Source organism: Myotis yumanensis, unplaced genomic scaffold, assembly GCF_028538775.1.
Source record: "Myotis yumanensis isolate MYYU_CA2020_CCGP unplaced genomic scaffold, mMyoYum1.0.hap1 SCAF_3, whole genome shotgun sequence".
Lineage (NCBI taxonomy): Eukaryota > Metazoa > Chordata > Mammalia > Chiroptera > Vespertilionidae > Myotis > Myotis yumanensis.
In genome coordinates, this window is record NW_027223754.1 from 118,046,626 (window position 1) to 118,066,650 (window position 20,025).

General features: G+C 41.8%; 2 protein-coding genes across 8 annotated transcripts in view; one reads left to right on the forward strand and one right to left on the reverse strand.

Annotated features, from left to right (window-relative positions):
• The window catches only part of NUP58 (nucleoporin 58), a 52,651-nt gene extending 42,630 nt beyond the window's left edge, over positions 1-10,021 (reverse strand). For all 4 annotated transcript variants that reach the window (XM_070409452.1, XM_070409451.1, XM_070409450.1 and 1 more), the window contains exons 1-2: positions 9,750-10,021; positions 3,252-3,394 (exon numbers count right to left, since the gene is read on the reverse strand). In XM_070409452.1, the coding sequence (XP_070265553.1) occupies positions 3,252-3,394; positions 9,750-9,856 (250 nt within the window). In that variant the 5' untranslated portion in view covers positions 9,857-10,021. The remainder of the gene's footprint in view (positions 1-3,251; positions 3,395-9,749) is intronic.
• A 6,980-nt stretch (positions 10,022-17,001) lies between these two features.
• The window catches only part of MTMR6 (myotubularin related protein 6), a 48,126-nt gene continuing 45,102 nt past the window's right edge, over positions 17,002-20,025 (forward strand). The window contains exon 1 of one of the 4 annotated variants that reach the window (XM_070409456.1): positions 17,002-17,166. In XM_070409456.1, coding sequence (XP_070265557.1) covers positions 17,143-17,166 — 24 coding nt within the window. In that variant the 5' untranslated portion in view covers positions 17,002-17,142. The remainder of the gene's footprint in view (positions 17,167-20,025) is intronic. The other 3 variants (XM_070409457.1, XM_070409454.1, XM_070409455.1) reach the window with 3 other exon arrangements.

The following is a 20,025-nucleotide window of genomic DNA, read 5'->3' on the forward strand; positions in this document are numbered from 1 at the left end:
TCCCTATTAAAACTTTCCTAAACCCTCTATGGTTAATTCAGTTACTCAAGGCAGAAATCAATCACTTTTGACATCCCTTCGCTCCCTGCATTCTATTAGCCACAAATCCTGTCAATTCTACTTCAGAGATATCCCAGCAATACAAGCATACTCTAAAACTTTAATTCAAGCCACCTCTCTCAATAAGTAGTACAATAACCTCTTAATTTATCTGTTATCAGCCTCCTCTAGCCTATAACCTATTCTTGGAATTACCTGTTATTCTTTTTTTTTTTTTTAAAGAGGGATGGAGGGAGTGAGGAGAGAATAACAAAACACCCTCGTCATTCCCCCTGACATAAGGTTCCTATTAGCTTTCCATTGTCTCTAAAATAGAGTCCTAAGTGTGGCAAATAATCACCTTTCCTAACTGGTCCTCTTGCTCCTCAAATCTCTCCCTACCATTTCTACCGCTGAAACCTAAACCCCCGAGAACAAAGTATTTTTCCTATTTCCCTGGATCTTTATATAAGGCCTTTGCACTTTTCACTCCTCCATCTAGAATGTTTCCTGTCCCTAAAACAGAGGTCCTCAAACTATGGCCCGCAGGCCACATGCAAATACAAATATTGTATTTGTTCCCGTTTTGTTTTTTTACTTCAAAATAAGGTATGTGCAGTGTGCATAGGAATTTGTCCATAGTTTTTTTTAAAACTATAGGCCGGCCCTCCAACAGTCTGAGGGACAGTGAACTGGCCCCATTTAGAAAGTTTGAGGACCCCTGCCCTAAAATGAACTCCTACTCCCTTCCTTCCTCTGCTTTCCTTAATGCCTTTCATACATCTGCTGGAGCATTTATCAGAATACCTAAGAACATAGTTTTATACTTGCCTATTCCCTTCACCTCACAACAGACTGAGTGTCTTGCTCAGGCACTCAGCAGTTCCTGACATCCACAGCTAATGCTAAATGTTCAAGGCATTATGCATAATGCCAGAGTTAGGAAGTAGTAGCTGCTCAAAAATTTAAATGAAAAAAAGTATAAATGGTCTACATTTTGGCTTTTCCTAAAAGCACTAAGAGGAAAAAAAGCCAAAAATTATCCTACTGGATTGACTTTACCACAACTGGAAGTTCCTGCCAGAGTACAGTGCTTTGAAATCATGTATGAGTTCCACAATCTCAGAAAATAAGAGAACCCTATTGCTTGCCCTTGTAGCCAATTGTCCAAAATTTTGATGGTAAACATGTAGTTCTGTTGACAATAGGTAAGTAGCAGCCAAGTGAAGAAAGTACACTAATCTTGAATTTATTCCAATTTTTAATTGAGGTTCCTCAATATCCTTTCACTTTTCCATTGCCTTTCACACATTATTTATTGCCATCCAAATTCAAGGCAGGATATAATCCTAGTTATTCACATTTCCTTCAGCAGATCACTATAGAAAACTACGATTTTTTTTTCAGCTGGAAGGGAATCCAAAAACTTGTTATAGTCCAATGCCCTAATTTTATAAATAACTAAAAGCTGCCAGATATTTCAGTGACCAAAAATGTCTTCACAACTAATGAGAGGCACAACCAGGGCTTAATTCCAAGACTCTGGCCTTATACTTTGTTTTTTCCACTAAAAGGACTCAAAAGGCTGAAAAATGTATTGTGAAATAAATTTTAAAGAAAAACCAAATCTGAATTAAAAATATTTTAATTAAAAAAGGATTTTTAAAATACTCAAATACTGATGCTATTCCTGGAGACAAAAAGAGAAATAAAATGTAATCATCAGTGGAAGATGGCATTCTTTTGGTTTTTCACAAGGGCAAGACTTGGAATCGCCTTCAGGGAGTGAGAACCCTGCTAATGACCAAACATATCACAATTTCTTCTTCCACCATAACCATTAACTAATATAAACACTCTTCCTATAGCACTGATTTTCATGTTACAAGCTGTAAATAATTTGATTAATTAGCAAATAAGATTTTTAAAATGAAAAAAATATTGCTTATAACAAAATTAAGCAAGGAATAAAAAAAAGCTACTAAGAAACAAAAACAAAAACACCTTGGCAAACAGAGCTAAAGCGCAATGGCTGGTCTCACATTTACTCCTGCAGTTATTTCAATTTTTATGTCTGGCTGTGAAAGTGTTGCAATTAATGCTGGAAGGCCTATGCAAAAGGTGGTAACAGAGACCAAGAGGCTCTGAGGATAGAGAATAAAGGATAAATAAGGAAGCAACTTCAGTGAAACATATTTTTAGCTTTTAATAACAAAACAACTGTCGTACTGAACACACTTATTATTGTAATGTCCACCAGAAATCTTACCCTCTTGCCCTTTTACCACTTAAACTATTAAATTATTTAATACAATTTAAAATATTTCTTAAAAATGTAAATTATAGCCCTGGGTGGTATCACTCGGTTGGAGGGTCCTCCCGTATACCTAAAGGTTACAGGTCCAATTCTTGGTCAGGGCACATACCTGGGTTACAGGTTCAATCCCAGTTTGGAGAGGTATGGAAGGCAGCCAATCTATGTTCTCTCTCACATCAATGGTTCTCTCTCCCTCTCGCTCTCTAAAAAAAGATCAGTAAGTATAACCTCAGGTGAGGATTTAAAAAAAATTTTTTTAAAGAATGTAAACTATAATGTTATAGCAAAATAGTATGCTAACTGCCCTATATATGGTAATTAATTAATGGCCAAATTGGTAAACTTGTCTTAATTTTCATTAAGGTAAAACATTGCATTATATCAGTGGTTCTCAACCTTCTGGCCCTTTAAATACAGTTCCTCATGTTGTAACCCAACTATAAAATTATTTTCGTTGCTACTTCATAACTGTAATGTTGCTACTGTTATGAATCGTAATGTAAATATCTGATATGCAGGATGGTCTTAGGTGACCCCTATGAAAGGGTCATTCGACCGCCAAAGGGGTCGCAATCCACAGGTTGAGAATCGCGGCATTATATAATCTAATATAAAAATTTAAATTACTTTTATTTGCCATATTTAAAGAGATATAACTTCTTTAATTCTTTAAATGTATGTGTGTTTTTCTCCCTTATGCAAAAGTAGATCATAGCTAATGACTGGGCCTGTCATTGGCCCTTAATTCCACATCCCTATATTTTCTTTCATCTTAGTATTTACCATTTTTTAAGTCTACCATCAATAGCAATACTTATAAAGGAAGGAGATTCAGTACAGACTTGAAAAAGGATAAAATCCCAAACCTACTCTCTGAAAATGTGACAATCCTTACCTGTATTTGTTCCTCCTAGAGTGAATCCAGTGGCAGGCTTAGATCCAAAGAGCCCAGTTCCAAAGCCACCTGAAGGAGCAGATGTAGTTGCTGGAGTAGAGGTGCTTCCAAGAGTTCCAAAATTGAGGCCCACAGAAGGGTTACTTGTTTATTAAAAAAAAAGCAAAACACAAAATAAGGTCCAGTAGAGTCGATATTGACTTAAGAGAAATGAAATTAACTCTTTAAGGTTAATTTCTTTCATTTAACACTAGAGGTCTGGTGCACGAATTCGTAAAACAGTGGGGTCCCTCGGCCTGGCCTGCAGGATCGGGCCAAAACTGGCTCTCTGACATCCCCCGAGGGGTCCCAGATTGCAAGAGGGCACAGGCCAGGCCAAGGGACCCCACTGGTGCCCAATCAGGGCCGGGGAGGGACATAGGAGGTTGGCCAGCTGGGGAGGAACCACAGGAGGGTTCCAGGGCACCTCTGGCCCATCTCACTCAGTCCTGATTGGCCAGACCCCAGCAGCAAGCTAATCTACCAGTCAGAACGTCTGCCCCCTGGTGGTCAGTGCACATCATAGCGAGCAGTTGAGCAGCCTTAGCATATCATTAGCATATTACGGTTTGATTGGTTGAACAGATGACCATATACTTAGCATATTAGGCTTTTAATATATAGGCCCAATGCACAAAATTAGTGCACAGGGCAGGGGGGGGGGGGGTGTCCCTCAGCCCGGCCTGTGCCCTCTTGCAATCAGGGACCCCTCAGGTAGAGTCCCTAGGCCTGACCAGCAATCAGGGCCTATCTGGGCTTTCCTTCCCCTGGCTGCCAGCAGCTGGCCCCGCCCCCGCAGCTGCCACTGCTGGCCTGGGCCTCCCTCTGTGGGGCCATCGCTGGCCAGCCCCGCATACCCGCCACAGCATCACTGGCCGGTGGCCTGGGCCTCCCTCTGCGGGATGATCATGGGGCAATGGTGGGGCCCCCCAACCAATCACATCGCACCCTAATTGGCAGGCCCAGCGCCAGTGCATGTCATAGCGTGGTCGTTCGGAAGGTCGCCTGGACAGTCGCTCTGCTCTTCAGTTGATTTGTATATTATGCTTTTATTATTATAGATATCTAACGCATCTCCATAAGATACAAAAGGAACTAATAATTTTAACCAAATTTAAATATTTTTCAGTTATCTTTAAAAATAAATCCACACATAAAATTAATCTTTAAAAAAATACAGTACCAATCTTCAAGAAAAGCATAATCTAGAGCAGTGATGGTGAACCTTTTGAGCTCGGCATATCAGCATTTTGAAAAACCCTAACTTAACTCTGGTGCCATGTCACATATAGAAATTTTTTGATATTTGCAACCATAATAAAACAAAGATTTATATTTTTGATATTTATTTTATATATTTAAACGCCATTTAACAAAGAAAAATCAACCAAAAAAATGAGTTTGCGTGTCACCTCTGACATGCATGTCATAGGTTCGCCATCAGTGATCTAGAGCAATTAAGATTCCAAGTAATCGCAAACAGAACCACACATTCTTATTCTGCTTTCACCAGTTTTTGTTTGAAAGTAAGCTATTTAAAAATGGCCACAATGCCCTAGCCCAGTGGTCAGCAAACTGCAGCTCGAGAGCCACATGCGGCTCTTTGGCCTCTTGAGTGTGGCTCTTCCACAAAATACCACGTGTGGGCGCGCACGTACAGTGCGATTGAAACTTCATGGCCCATGCGCAGAAATCGGTATTTTGTGGAAGAGCCACACTCAAGGGGTCAAAGAGCCACATGTGGTGTGCAAGCCACAGTTTGCCGACCACTGCCCTAGCCGGTTTGGCTCAGTGGATAGAGCTTCAGCCTGCGGACTTAAGAGAGTCCCAGGTTCGATTCTGGTCAAGGACACATACCTGGGTTGCAGGCTCGATCCCCAGTGTGAGGCATGCAGGAGACAGCTGATCAATGATTCTCTCTCATCATTGATGCTTCCATCTCTCTCTCCCTCTCCCTTCCTCTCTGAATCAATAAAAATATATTTTTTAAAAAAAGAGTAAAATGCAAAGCAAAATTACCCCAATCAAGATTGTGGCCCTAGCTGGTTTGGCTCAGTGGATAGTGTCAGCCTGCGGACTGAATGGTCCCAGTTTCAATTTCAGTCAAGGGCACATGCCCAGGTTGCTAGATCCTCAGCACCAGGCATGAAGGAGGCAGCCTATCAATGATTCTCTCTCATTATTGATGTTTCTCCCTCTCCCTCTCTCCCTTCCTGTCTGAAATCAATGAAATATATATATACTTTTAATTGTGTTCATCAGCAGAAATTCTCTTCAGAAAGAGCAGCCAATAACAAGTGATGTGAACAAAGTTCACAGCTTTTCAACTGTTCTCATCAAGCCTCAGAGGCTCCAATTTGCTATTTATAAGTAGGAGAACAAATTATGAAAGTAGGCGAAAAAAAAGAAAGAAAACCCAAAAACTTGATCACTCAATAGTATTTCAAAAATTATGCAGGAGAGTTAACAGAGATTGTAACAATTATGAAATCCCACTCATACTACATATGGAATCTTTATTACTTCTCTCCAGGTCCTTCCAGACAGACATTAATTATCATGAGGACTCAATGTCAGTTTTAAAAAGCTTGTAGAGAGAAACCAAGATGGCGGCATAGGTTAACTCGGGAGTTTGCTGCCTCGAACTACTTCAAAAATACAACTAAAAGACAAAATGGACATCATCCAGAACCACAGGAAGGCTGGCTGAGTGGAAGTTCTACAACTAGGAGGAACCGAGAATCAGAGGAGGCGCAGTGCTGAAGTAAAATACTGAGGTGCGGAGTGCGCGCGGCACGGGCTGGTGGCTGAGGGCGCGGTTGTCTGTTTCGGTCCGGAGGGAGCCTCGGACTCTGGGCTCCAGATCCGGGCGAGTCTCTGGGGACCCAGGCTAAGCCTGGGAAGTTTCAATTTAAGGGGAAGGAAGTAGTGTTATGGCTGGGATCCAGTACCAGTTCCCCATTGCGCTGATATGTAGGTGATACTACTTAATCTTTTTGAGCCTCTATTTTATCTGCAAAGTGGGAATAACAGTACCCTTAGGATTTTTTGTAAAATTAAGAGAACAAGCAGGACGAATTAACTTCACTCAATGCACGTTGTTGCTATTGCTATCATTAGGAACAAGCATAAATTCTACTAAACACCTTATGTAATGCCAGCAAAGCACTGTGAGGGCTATAGAGAGGGAGGAGCTTAACTAAAGAGGTAGAACCTGAAATGAGTCCTCAACTCTGAAAAGGAAAAACAAGAGGACATACACTAATTGTGTCTTAGTTTACCACTGATCTTAAAAATGATAGGAGTCTGGGGTGGGGGTGAGGGGTGGGTTGTCAGGGCAGGGTTGCAAGGCCTCACTAACAAAGCACAGATCTTTAAACACTTAAACTGAGTTTAAAAGAAACATTACTGGCATATTTTAATGATATCAAATTTAAAAAATTATTATGCTCCCCTTCCTCACAAATCAGTGATATTTTTTAAAATATATTTTTATTGATTTCAGAGAGAGGGAGAGATGGAAACATCAATAATGACAGAACCACCGATCAGCTGCCTCATGCCCCCCACTGGGGCTTGAGCTCACTACCCAGCACGTACCCTTGACTGGAATTGAACCTGGGACCCTTCAGTCCCCAGGTCAACACTCTCTCCACTGAGCCAAAACACCTAGGGCCATTGATCCTTTTTTTTCACTGCTATCTCATAAATATGCAAAAGATGTACAGTGAAAATATGTATTTTAGATAATTAAAATATTCACAATTTCTTGATTGAAGACACAATGAAGTGCTTCATAATTAAAGCTGAAAACATTACCAAAGAACTACATCAAAGTGAAATGGTATTACTTTATCAGAGAAGCAAAACAGAAATGCCTCTGTGGCAGAGAAATTTACTTGAAGAAAAACAAAAAGCTACCCCAGACCTGACCCCCACCCAGTATTATCAGCCACTGACTCAACAGGATGTGAGCCAAGTTGACTCCAGCAGATCAGTAATGTGATTTTAACTTCCCCAGCTTGCCTTAATGTGCACTTAATAACATAATAGCTAACATTTACTGAGCACTTAGCAAATGCAATATGCTACATTTTCTACATGCTTTATCTCATTCAACAACTCTCTGAGGTAATTATTATATTCCTTTTCCCCAAATGTGGGAACTGAGGCTTGGAGAGGAACTTTCCCAGAGTGATACCAAATCACCAAATGGCAGCAGGAGCAGTCAGGCCTCCAAATTAGTATTCCAATGGAGAGATGTTAGTCAGTCTCTCCATTTGTTAATTTATCCAAGCCTTTCTAAAACCTGTGTAAATGTAATTTATTGCCAACAGATAATTCACTTACTTGATCATTCAACAGTATTTATTAAAGTCCTTATTATATCCCAGGCACTGTTATAGGGACTGAGGACTAAGGATGGAATGGTAAATAAGGCCCTGCGCTCTAGAAATTTCCAGTAAGAGAAAGAGATTAGTCAATCAATCATTCCTTCAACAAATATATATTGAGCTTCACTGTGTCTACTGGAAAAACAGTATGAAAAGGTCTCCACCCTCATGGAGCATCCATTCTGTTGCTTGGATCAGACAATAAATAAGTCAACAAAAATACATAATGAACTGTTACAACTGTGGTAAGTGCTATGGTACAGGGTACTATGAGGATATACACTTCCTATAGGTCAGAAAAAGCCTCGGGGGAAGCAACCTTTTTAATCCCAAAAGTAGGCATTAGCTTGGCACATGGGGTATGAGGTAGTAAGGGAATTCAAAACAGATGGAACTACCCTAAAGCGGGAAGGGGTTTGGCCAAGAAACTGAGAAAAGACCCAAGTTGCTAGAGCAGGGTTTTTGGAACTAAGATCAGGACCCATTAGATAGAGGGTATGAAATCAATTTAGTAGATAATAAGCATTTTTTTAATGAAATGCAACAGAATAGAAAATATCAGTGCATCATATGAAGTAAGGGTATCTTTCTTGAAACTTTCAGTTACTTGTGTTCCTGAACTGGGTGATAATATAAATGCAATTTTATGGGTCTGGACCACTGAATTGGAGCAAACTAAAATGAGGAAAAGATGGGCTCAGGATAAGCCTGTTGAAGAAGTTCCAGATTATTTGAGGACCATAGCAAGGTTTATTTTTACTTCATTCCAATGATAGTGAAAAATCATTGAAGGGAGGCAATGTGAATTTTTAAAAAATATCAACCTGGCTACAATGTAGTAAAAAGATTGACATAAAAGTAGATTTTTGAGATTTAATTGAACTAATAAGTAGGAAATGATGGGCGCAGTTCTCATTTAACAAGGGAAAGGTGACTGGTTGAAAACCAGGTGGGAATCTTACGTATTTTAATAAGAATGTAAGCTTCAGGAGAGCAGGACTCTTATTTGCCACCTAAAACAGAGCCTACTACACAGGAGTGTGTCCAATAAATATTTGTTCAAGGAATGACAACAGCTTGCAGCACTGAAAATGAAGCGAATATTAGATAATTAAAATTACCAAGTCTTGCTGATAAAGTGTATAGAGTGAGAGAAAAGGAGGCATTAAGGAAAACTCCCAGATTTCTGACTTGATGTGTAGCCTGTGGTCCTCCTCCCTTTTTGACTACAATACTGAAGGTATTTTTGCCTTTTTAATCTACAACAATATTCTTTAAGCTTCTATTCACACGCCTTGATTTAATAAACTCCATCTTTATCTCCAAAAGATTGAGTTCTAAAGATTAAACCTGTCATTAATAAAATGATTTTTAACTATTTTAATTGCCTCTTTTGGGGTTTCTGCTAGTAAAATTTTTGTCACCGGTGTAGCAGGTTGCACAGAAATGGATGAATATATTACCTACATTTTGCAATTTAATTAAGACAATGTGAGTCATTAAAACACAACATTCTCACTTTTGCATACTGTTCAAAGTTATGCTATAAGAAGTAAAACAAAAACAACACGACAGCTAGAGTCCCAAGAGGCATAAAGACTTGAAAACTCGTTAACCACGAACTCATCAAAGCTCTGTAATATCCTGAACTAAATTCAATATCAGGGAGAAACTTTGGTCCTTAAATTTTTCTGTCTTTTTCTAAAGCCCCACTATAAGCTGTATTTCATTCATTCGTACCACATTCATTCTGTGCCGAAGACGGACAAACTGCTAGGGCCTTGCATCCAGCCAGACCTCGCCAGTAGGAACAATGTCCGAACCATCGTAGATTCTGGGGCCTCACGACACAGAAACCATCCCCCCTCCATCCCCCTCCTCTCCGCCAGGCCGCACGCAGTGCCCGGGCGCGGCGGCGAGTGGGAAGCCCAGGAAGCTGGCGCGGGGCAATGGTTTTTCTCCAGGCCGAGCGAGAGAGATGCCGGCGGGAATACAGATGGGCGGGATTACCCTACGGGAGCCTCGCTGGGAGGACCTGGCCAGGAAGGCGAGGAAGTGCGGTTACCTAGACGCCCCTGTTCCGAAGGAGAAACCGCCGCCTGTGCCAGTCCCGCCGGCGGCTACGGTGGTGGAACCTAGCGTGCCGGTCCCGAAGGAGAACCCCGTGGACATGGCTGCCCCGGCTCGGCGCCTTCAGAACGCGGAAAGGGGTCTAGGATGCTCCTCTCGCATCAAAGCCGAAGTGGGCCTGGAAGCATTGCTTCCCGCCGCAGCCAGGGCCTGGCGGGAACCTCAAACTCCGGCGGCGGCGGCGAAAACCAGGCCGAGGCGGGCGGCACAACCACGCAGAACGCTCCAGCGCCCGCGGCGCGCACACAGCCTGCCGGAAGCGCGCCCGCCGCGCAGGGAACTCTGGGATGGGGTGGGGCCGGCGTGCCGCGCAAAGCACCCTGGAACTGGAGTTGGGGCCCCGCCTACTCTCTGGAGGTAGACTCCCCGAGTTCAAACAAAACCACACTATTTCTCTTTTAGTTCTATTTCGGCAACCACGCTGACGTTATCTGTTTTCCAGCGCTGTTGTATCTCCATTAATGCTTATGTCCTTGCCTACTTCCTAAAAGGATGCGCAGAATCCCAGAGTTGGGAGGGCCCTGTTGATTATTTCTATCCTCGCCCCGCCCCCCCCCCTTTACAGGAAAGGTGATTTTAATCTTCCGTGGCCTGCCACCCTTTGAAAAACGAGGAGGTGTGTGCTTCCTAACAGTTTGGCAATCAATCAATAACAATTCACTCATCGGTTCAAGGACGTGAGCACCACCTTTGGGCTCCAAGGCATGCGGGGCCCGACGCTGCGGCCACCAAGAAAATCCAGGAGAGCGTCCTTTCGCAGGTGGGGTGGCTGGCCCTGTTCGTGATGCTGAGCAAACAGAACTGGACAGGCCCTCCGAATGGCAGAGGATGTAAAGTCTGTAAATAGTGTCAGCGTTTCCCGCCCGCTGACAGTGCGGGACCTGGGGGCGGAGCGCGGGTTCCCTCCCGGACCGCTGCCTCCCTCCCGGCTTTGCGGCGCTCCGCTCCGATGCCACTGCTATCACTAGAGGAACTGCAAAAGAAAGGCATTTAAAAAACTACAGAAACAAGTATATAATATAAGGTGAAATTTAGGTGTTCTATGAGCAGCCCTTAAACATAAGAAAAAAAAGGGGTTTAAGGAAGAGATCCCCTCTAGAGAAAGGATCAAGAAAAGCTTCCTGGCGGTGGTGCCTTTTAGGTGCTGCCATCAACACGTGGGTCTTTATTTTTCCGTTGGGAATTGTCCCAGTACTCCTCCTGTAAATGCGATTTTTTTCTTGCAATAAAAATTTATCCATAAGCAACCACCAGATTTGCTGTCCTAAAACAGGATTCTCACCAGACATTGCCTTAATAAAAAAAAACAACTCAGTGGTTCTAGTCTGGCTCTTACTAACCTCACATCTCACAACTCTCCTTAATGCAGCACTTTCTCCTGCGCTGAGCTTGGGCATTGCCACCTGCTATGGACTGAATTGTGTCCCTCCAAAAATTCATTCATTTCAAAGGAGTTTAAATTATGCTGCAATAACTCCAAAAATTCCACAGAGGGGAGCACTGCAGAGATGGCAACTGGAATATTTGATGAACGGTATTACAATCTGCCACATGCCTCTAAATGCACCAAGTTTAAAACTGGACCTCACAGAACCTTTCTCAGATAACTTCTGTTTGTCTTATTAGCAAAAAGAAAAGAATAACTTCTGTTTGTCTTATTAGCAAAAAAGAAAACACTTTACATCTTATGTTCTACAGAAACAAAACTTCAATGAAAGCTGTTTCTATGAAAGCCCAATTTGGTTATTAAATTTTAAAACTTGACAGTAAAATGATAATCACACAATCTTTATGCCTATTTATGTCTAAAACCTATCTAGCCAGGAAAAAAACATGAAGCACTGGAATTTAACCTCCCTTATCTAGGGAGAGTAACACATCCTATTCCAAATGATGCTCCAAATTTTCTTCTTGAAAATTATGGGGCCTGAACCCTATGAGACCTGAACCCATGTATCAGTTCTGCATGAAATACTTCTTTCCACGATGAAGCAAGTGATTCAGATTCTAAATTCTATGGCAAGCCCCTTTGCTTCGCCCCTTTTATATTGTGAGAATTCTATTAAGAACCCCCATATTTTGCTGATTTACTGTTTGTATGATGACATTGTTAATGTCATAATCAAACCGAATGATCTGAAAAGCAATAGCACTGTGAAAAATTTCTAATGTTGATTTTCATTAAAATATCTAACTAAGCTTTCTTCAATGGTATGTCCAGATCAGGATAACCCTTGGAGAAATATCAGTCAAAAGACTGTAACACATAAAGGAAGTAGGAATCTCACATCTATTTAAAGAGATCTGTAATATGTATAGTCTGATCTTATAAAATAGACAAGAGGAGTTATCTTTAGATACTGTATATAACCAGTTGCCTTCTATCTTGAATTTATTCTTGGAAGGAGTCTGTTAACTTTGAAGATTTAGATAGTGTCCTTCCTCATTAAAAATACTATTACATTTTTAAAAGATCCAATGACAAAATTTATAGAGTTAGATCAATAATGAAACTGTGACAAAATGTTAACAATTGGTGACTCTACAAGCAAAGTATATGGATGTTCATTGTTGTACTCTCAATTTTTTTGTTGGTTTGAAATATTTCAATAAAACAAGGTTGGGAGAAAAGCCTAAAGCCAAAACAAGTTTCCAACAGATCAGAACAGAAATGATTTATTTCCTGACAAAGTTTTCACACATAACCCAAGAAATGAGAAAAATGAAAGCAATTTAGGGAGTTTTTCATGAAGGTGAACATATTTAATTTAACATGTGGTCATTTTTTTAAAAAAAAATTATGTCCTTCCTTTTGGTGAGTGTGGGGGATGGGATGTGAAAAAGTTTTCATGACCTGGTAATGATAGTGAATGAGCCTAATAGGAAAAGAAGCTTGTCAATGTCAAAATAAAATTAAGAAGGGAAGCTATCTTGTTGCCACTAATTTTCATTCTTCCCTTTTTCCTTAAAAAAATAATCTCTATTCTGTTCAAAGTGGCACACTAACTAGATAAATGACTACATATCCAAGCTTCCTTTACAGGTAAATGTGGCTAATTAGATGTAAGTGAGAGGCATAAGATGAGTTTTTTTTTAAATATATATATATTTATTGACTTCAGAGAGGAAAGGAAAGGGAGAGAGAAACATCAATGATGAGAGAGAATCATCAATTGGCTGCCTCCTGAGGCCCTCTACTGGGGATCAAGCCTGCAACCAGGCATATGCCCTAGCCAGGAATTGAACCTGTGACTTCGTTGTTCCTGGGTTGATACTCAACCACTGAGCCACACCCAGCTGGGCATATAAGATGAGTCTTTCAATACCTGTCTTTGAGACTAGAACTTGACCATTGTCCTTCTGATGGCATGTTTCAAGACAATTACATAACAGGTTGTTGTTGCTTGTCTTATTGTTATAGTCCAGTTATATTCCATTTAAAGGAGGAGATAGCTGGTGTACATCCCTTTTGCCTTTCTCCTCCTTCTTCCTTCTGCCTGGAACTTAGACAATGCTGGGTCTCCAACAGCTGTCTTGGACTATGAGGAACTTAAGAATAAAGTCATGTGCTAAGGAAGGTATAGCAGAAAAAATGTTATGAACATAGATCTTTGATGATACCATAAAGCCAGAATACCAATCCTGGTCTGCCTACCTTCAGATTTCTTTCAAATGAGAGAAAAATCAACTTCTGTGTTGTTTAGGTCATTGCAGTTGGGTCTCGATAGCTAAATTTAGTATACTATTTTTAATAGGAATTCACACTAAATGGTGCATTTTACATGTGTTACTGAAGAAACATAGGAAATATCCAAGATGAACCAAGGTCCAAAATATCTACAGGACTGGACTATAACAATAAAATAAGCAACAACAACCTGTTATGTAATTGTCTTGAAACATGCTAACAGAAGGGCAATGGTCAAGTTCTAGTCAAAGAAAAAAAAAAAAAAAAGGAGGAGCCAAAGAGGAAGAATTGATCTACATTTATTCTTTTAGTCTTTCAAGGAAGGAAGTCACTATACTTGATGAAGGCACATATTCTGACCAGTGGACCAAATGTCAACTGCTGTGAAGCAGGAATACAGTCATAAGACTTTTCCATGGCATGAATGATACCTTTCTTAAGCCTGTCTAATTCCCTTTGCCCTGATCAGTTTTCCCATAACTTAATTAGCCTCTTTTGGTACAAGGAATAGAAATTATTTCAAAGTAGTTCAAGTGTGAGTGTGGGTGTATATATATGTGGCGGGGGCGGGGGGGGAGATGGGAAGACAGAGTTATTGTACAGATACAAAGAAGTTTCAATAAAATCTAGAAAAAGAGGTATAGCTAGGCCTCAAGTATATCAGAAACCAAGATCTAGCTGGTAAGAAATTGACTGAAGAGGATTGCACCTCCTTCAGGGAATTGAGACCTATAGATCCCAGAGGATGGGGGGAGAGATAACCAACTGACTCAGTGCTCAAGGAGAAAGACAGGACCATTCAGGCATCTGCCACACAAAAATCAGTGATGCCAGATTATAATAGGACTAGTCAAGTAAGACCTGATTTTCAGGCAGCAAAAGCAGGAGTTAGCGGCTAGGGTGGGGAGAAGGTGGAACAAGCTTGTCAAAACAGATTCCCCCCACCTCTGTCCCCACCTCGTTCCCCTCTGTTAGCAAACCTGGGGAAATATTGGGAGAGAGAAGATTTGAATTGTATACAAGAACACATTTTTAATTATATTAGACTGAACTAAGTGACTTCTAAAAACTAGATTGTTCTAAAACCAACAAGTGACCAGTACTTTTCTAGGAGCTCAAGCTCCTAATGAGGAGAGGTGAAAGGAGAGGTAGCAAAGCAGGCTTGAAGGGTAGCTGTGGAGAAAAAGAAAACTGCTGCCTGTGTCACCGCTTAAGAACCCAGGATTCAAGAAAATGGTTGTGCAATATAGAGCATGACCGACCACTCTATCAACTAATAGAATTATGCTTACTGTTCAATAGCAGGTACAAATGGACAGAAAGACCAGACATAGATACCATTTGGATAAATCAAGGTTTACTTATCTAAATGATTCAGAGAGATGATCACACAGTTAGGATACACAGAAAAATGATTAATAATCTTCTTTAAGACAATGTGGAGCAAGCTTCTCAACTCTCAAATCCTGAGAGAGCAAGAGTACATTGACCTTCTGGAAGCATAATAATATGTCTCCCTCCAACCCAGCATGGGGCTAAGACAGTCCTATGTTGCCTAACTTGGATATGTGCACTTTGCTGGGCCAGGGGTACCTCCTCAATTGCAGGGTTACAGAATACATAATATGATCACTTGAGTACATTATACAGTGCACTCAATTAAGAACAAATATTTTGTCCTTCACTCAGCCTCCCCAAATGAACACAGCCTGATTCAGATAAACTCATGATCAGTGCTGAAGAATTAGAACAAGTTTCAGCAGGTATTCAGACATCTCTGGGGATACTAGGATGCATTCTGCTTAACACACACATATACACAACTATTATTTATTGAGAATTTATTGAGGCCAGCCACTATGACTAAGTATTTCTGTTCAATTATTTCATTTCACCAACACAAATAACTCAAAGGAGGAGATGATAAGTACTACTATTTACAGATAAGAAAACCAACAATTAGAGAAATTAAGTACTAGTAACTTTACTACACTCAGACAGCTAGTAAGTGACAGAAATAAGATTTAATTTCAGATAGTTTTAATTCCAAAAATAATTCTGATCATAGCCTTCATCTTCTGTAATAATATACCTAAAAATAAAAGTTGAGAAATATAATCAAGAGAAATGTTCTTGCTCTTTTAATGATTTATGTATTTGAGAAGCACCCAGATTAGGAAATGTGATTGCTTTTATAATATCCCATTAGCTGGTAAACAGTAAACATAATTCTAAAAGCATCAACATTTAAAGTATAAAATGTTTTCTCACATGACAATCATGGCATTAGACATCTCTTGTGCATTTTATAGGGAAGCTAAGTGGATTTAAAAAAATTTTATTGATTGAGAGAAACATCGATTTGTTGTTTCATTCATTTATGCATTCATTGGTTGCTTCTTTTACATGCCCTGACTGGAGATAGAACCCACAACCATGGCGTATGGGGACAATGCTCTAACCAACTGAGTTACAGGGCCAGGGCCTAAGTGTTTTTTGTTTTTTTTAAGAGAAAAAGTATTTATTTCCCAATACCCCTAATAGCTTTTTTTTCTTTATTAAGATATTACATATGTGTCCTTATCCGCCCATTGTCCCCACCCCCACCCCTCCCTGGTTTTTTAAACAGTGTAAAAATAAATATTAAATATTAGGAAGAAATGAATGCAAATCTTATGCCTCAAAGCTTTGGAATGTTAAAACAGGGCAAACTAACTTTTTGACTGGGCATAAAACAATGTTGCATCTCAAACAAAAAAAGCAGATATTATTACTATTTGACTCATGGCTACCAGACTGAAAATTGAAAATATAGTTTAGAATTAGTGTCACTATATTAGCTTATGTGCACCAATAGAAATGCCTTCCTTCCATTAATATAATTGTTTCCTTTTTCTTTCTCATAAATATCCCTTGCCTTTGTCTGCTCATTGTTACACTACTCGGGTTTCTCCCTGAATCAGTGCTTTCTGGATAGCTATTCCTTTTCTGACCTCAAGTAAATATTTGTCGCCTCTCACTTTGGCTTTTTATATTTATGTTATTTCATAATATGGGGGATTTTGATTGTTTCAAATAAGGCTAAACTAAATATATCTGATTATTTCCTTAGACTAGAACTAGATTCTTATGAGTAGAATTGCAGCTCCAAGTAAAGAGAAAGCATTGACATTTGGTGCTGTCCACTGGTAGGGCGATGGACTTCAGGGACACCTTGCCCTCACCCACCAAATTCTCTTTTCGCAGCATGTCCACAGGATTCATTCTTACGAGAAGAGTCCTCAGGGACCCCCTCCACAGCCTGCCCTCCTGGTCCTCTGCCAGCTTCCGTCAGGCTGGCGAGCCCTCCACTGGCAGGGGGCACTGTAGCATCTGCCGCGGCCCCAGACGGAGCAGGCGCCGCCCTCCTTCCCGACGCTCCGTTACCCCCGCCCACGCCCCTCGGCCGCGGGTTTGGGGAAGTGTTTCTAGGAGACGGCGCTGGCCGACTGCGCCTGCGCGGCGGGCTCGGCGGGGGCGGGCTGCGGGCCTCGGCGCTCCCCAGCGGAACTGGTTCCTGCTGGGTCTGGGTCGCCGCCGCCCAGGTTCTCTCGCTCATGGTGCGCCTGTGAGGCGGTCCGCAGGCCGACGTGTCCTCGGCATGGAGCACATCCGTACGACCAAGGTAGTGGGGCGCGGGAGATCCGTTTGCCACCGGCCGGGTCTGACAGGGCGGAGGCGGGGGACGGGGAGAGCTCGGTTGGCCTGCCGAGGGCTGCGGACCGGTCGGGCGGGGCCTGGCCCCCGGCCCGAGGGTCCCGGCCCGGCCTGCCTGGGCGGGGCAGGGGGAGTTTGGGCCGGGGGGCTGGGCGGAGGCCTCCTGCACCCGCGGGAGTACGGTCTCGCTGTCAGTCCGGTTGAGGGGCGATGATTTGGGCTGCTTGGGGTTCAGTCCCCTGAAATGTGTCGCCGCCCGCTCTGCACTTTCTTGGGCAAAATTGGGGCTGTTTGAGCTGCGAGGCCTTTGCCGCAGAGTCCCGAAAGCCGGTGGGTCTACAGATGAGCATTTCGATGTTGTGTGAGCTTTTCCTTATTCACGGCTAATTGTCTCGTGGCTCACTGGTTCTGGATGCAAGTTTTGGGGAAGCTGAGATCAGCGCTCGGCCCCGCCTCACTTTCTGGTCTCGGTCTCCAGTCATTGAAATTCGGTGTTTCCGTCTCTGTGTTCAAACTTTAATGTCTTTACAGTCAGTAACCCAACGAAGGAGTTATAGGGAAGGGAAAAATATGACTCCATATTTTAAAGCGTCTGATGGAATTGTTATGCAACTGAGCTTATTAAAGCCCATGCTCAATTTTTGTGTGTAAAAGGCGTTTTTTTTTGGCCTTTCACAAACACGTATTCCTCTGATTCCGTTACAAATGGTAAAACCAAAGGAAATGACATAATAACATTACCAAAATATTTTACCAACAATATTTAAGTTAGACTTCAACTTCGGGAGGGAGAAAATACAGAGACCAGAAGAATTGAACAACATGATCTTAAGATCTCTGGGAAGAGGACGACTCACTGTGAATCTTAACTGCCCCCATTTTGCTGAAACCAGTTAATTGCTGCTCATCCTTTTAGCAGAAATACATCATCTTCATTGGTTCAATGGAGAATTTGAGATATCATTAAAATGTTTCACAAACCTTTTAAAGGTGTACATGGAGCTTGTTATTAGAGCTTGTTTTTAACATTGCATGTACTATTCTCCAATACAATAAAAGGCTAATATGCAAATTGTTCCCTCCACCGGGAGTTCACCAGGGGACAGGCAGCAGGCCCTTCTCCCCAGCCCCTCCCCGCTCCATCAGGGGCGGGTGGCCCCTCCCCCCTGGCAGTCCTGCCCTCACCAGCTCCCCTCACCCTGATGGGGGGTGGGGCTGGCCAGCCAACCTCCTGCTTCTGTGCCCCCCCCCCCCCCCAGCCCAATTGGCCTGATCAGAGCTGGCTGGCGGGCCCCACCTGTGCATGAATTCGTGCAGTGGGCCTCTAATATCTAATAAAATTGAAAATCTAAAAACTAACTCCCTTTAAATATTTTGTTGTTGTTTTTTTAAGAGAAGAAAGATAAAGGAACTAAATGAACTAGACGAACTCTAGAATTCAAGTGGCTGGCACTTAAAATTTGAAAACAGCCCTAACCGGTTTGGCTCAGTGGATAGAGCGTCTGCCTTCGGACTGAAGGGTCCCAGGTTCGATTCTGGTCAAGGGCATGTACCTGGGTTGTGGGCACATCCCCAGTAGGGGGTGTGCAGGAGGCAGCTGAATCGATGTTACTCTCTCATCGATGTTTCTAACTCTCTATCCCTCTCCCTTCCTCTCTGTAAAAAAATCAACAAAATATATTTAAAAACAAATAAAATTTGAAAACAGAAGAGTAAGTAAATAACCAAACTAGTAGATGATGTAGAGATGGAAAGGACTAGAGTAGGCATCAGGTTGGGTTCTTGTCCTGGTTTCAGGGTTCCAGACATATATTAGATAGTATCTTTGTGTGCACATGACTTCCTTCTGTACCAGGTTGAACCTCATCTTTGCATCTCACACAAGGCTTGCTACACCATACAATAACAAAAAATAGGTAATTGGTAAGAGTGAACAGGAAGTTGGAAAATCTAGGACCCCTTGGCTTATTTTAAGACCTTCTGCTTTAAATTAATGATGTATATTTTTGTTTTTATTTGTATAGTTGTAACTCTTCTTATTTTGTTCTTTATTGCTGGTGACTTTCACTTGGTCTACTGTTCCTCTTTAACTACCAGTTGATGGTCTTTAATTTTTCTGATTTCGTCTTTTTTTTTTAAAATTTCTCTATTGGTTAAGGTATTACAAATGTGCCCTCATTTCCCATTAACCCCCAACCTCCTCTCCCCCCCCCCCGCCCCCCCTTCCCCCCCCACACACTCATGCTTTCATCCTCCTGTTGTCTGTGTCCATTGGTTTGGCTTATATGCATGCATATAAGTCCTTTGGTTGATCTCTCCCCCTTACCCCCTCCCTCCCCTAGTTTCCCTCTGGGGATTGATAGTCTGATCGCTGTTTCTCTGTTTTTAGATCTGTCCCTGTTCATCAGTCTATGTTGTTCTCTATAGTCCACAAATGAGTGAGATCATGTGGTATTTATCTTTCTCTGACTGGCTTATTTCACTTAGCACAATGCTTTCCAGTTCCATCCATGCTGTTGCAAATGGCAATAATTCTTTCTTTTTTACTGCAGCGTAGTATTCCATTGTGTAGATGTACCACAGTTTTCTAATACACTCATCTGCTGATGGGCACTTAGGCTGTTTCCAAATCTTAGCTATGGTGAATTGTGCTGCTACGAACATAGGGGTGCATATATCCTTTCTGATTGGTGTTTCTGGCTTCTTGGGATATATTCCTAGAAGTGGAATCACTGGGTCAAATGGGAGTTCCATTTTTAGTTTTTTGAGGAAACTCAATACTGTTCTCCACAGTGGCTGCACCAATTTTGCATTCCCACCAGCAGTG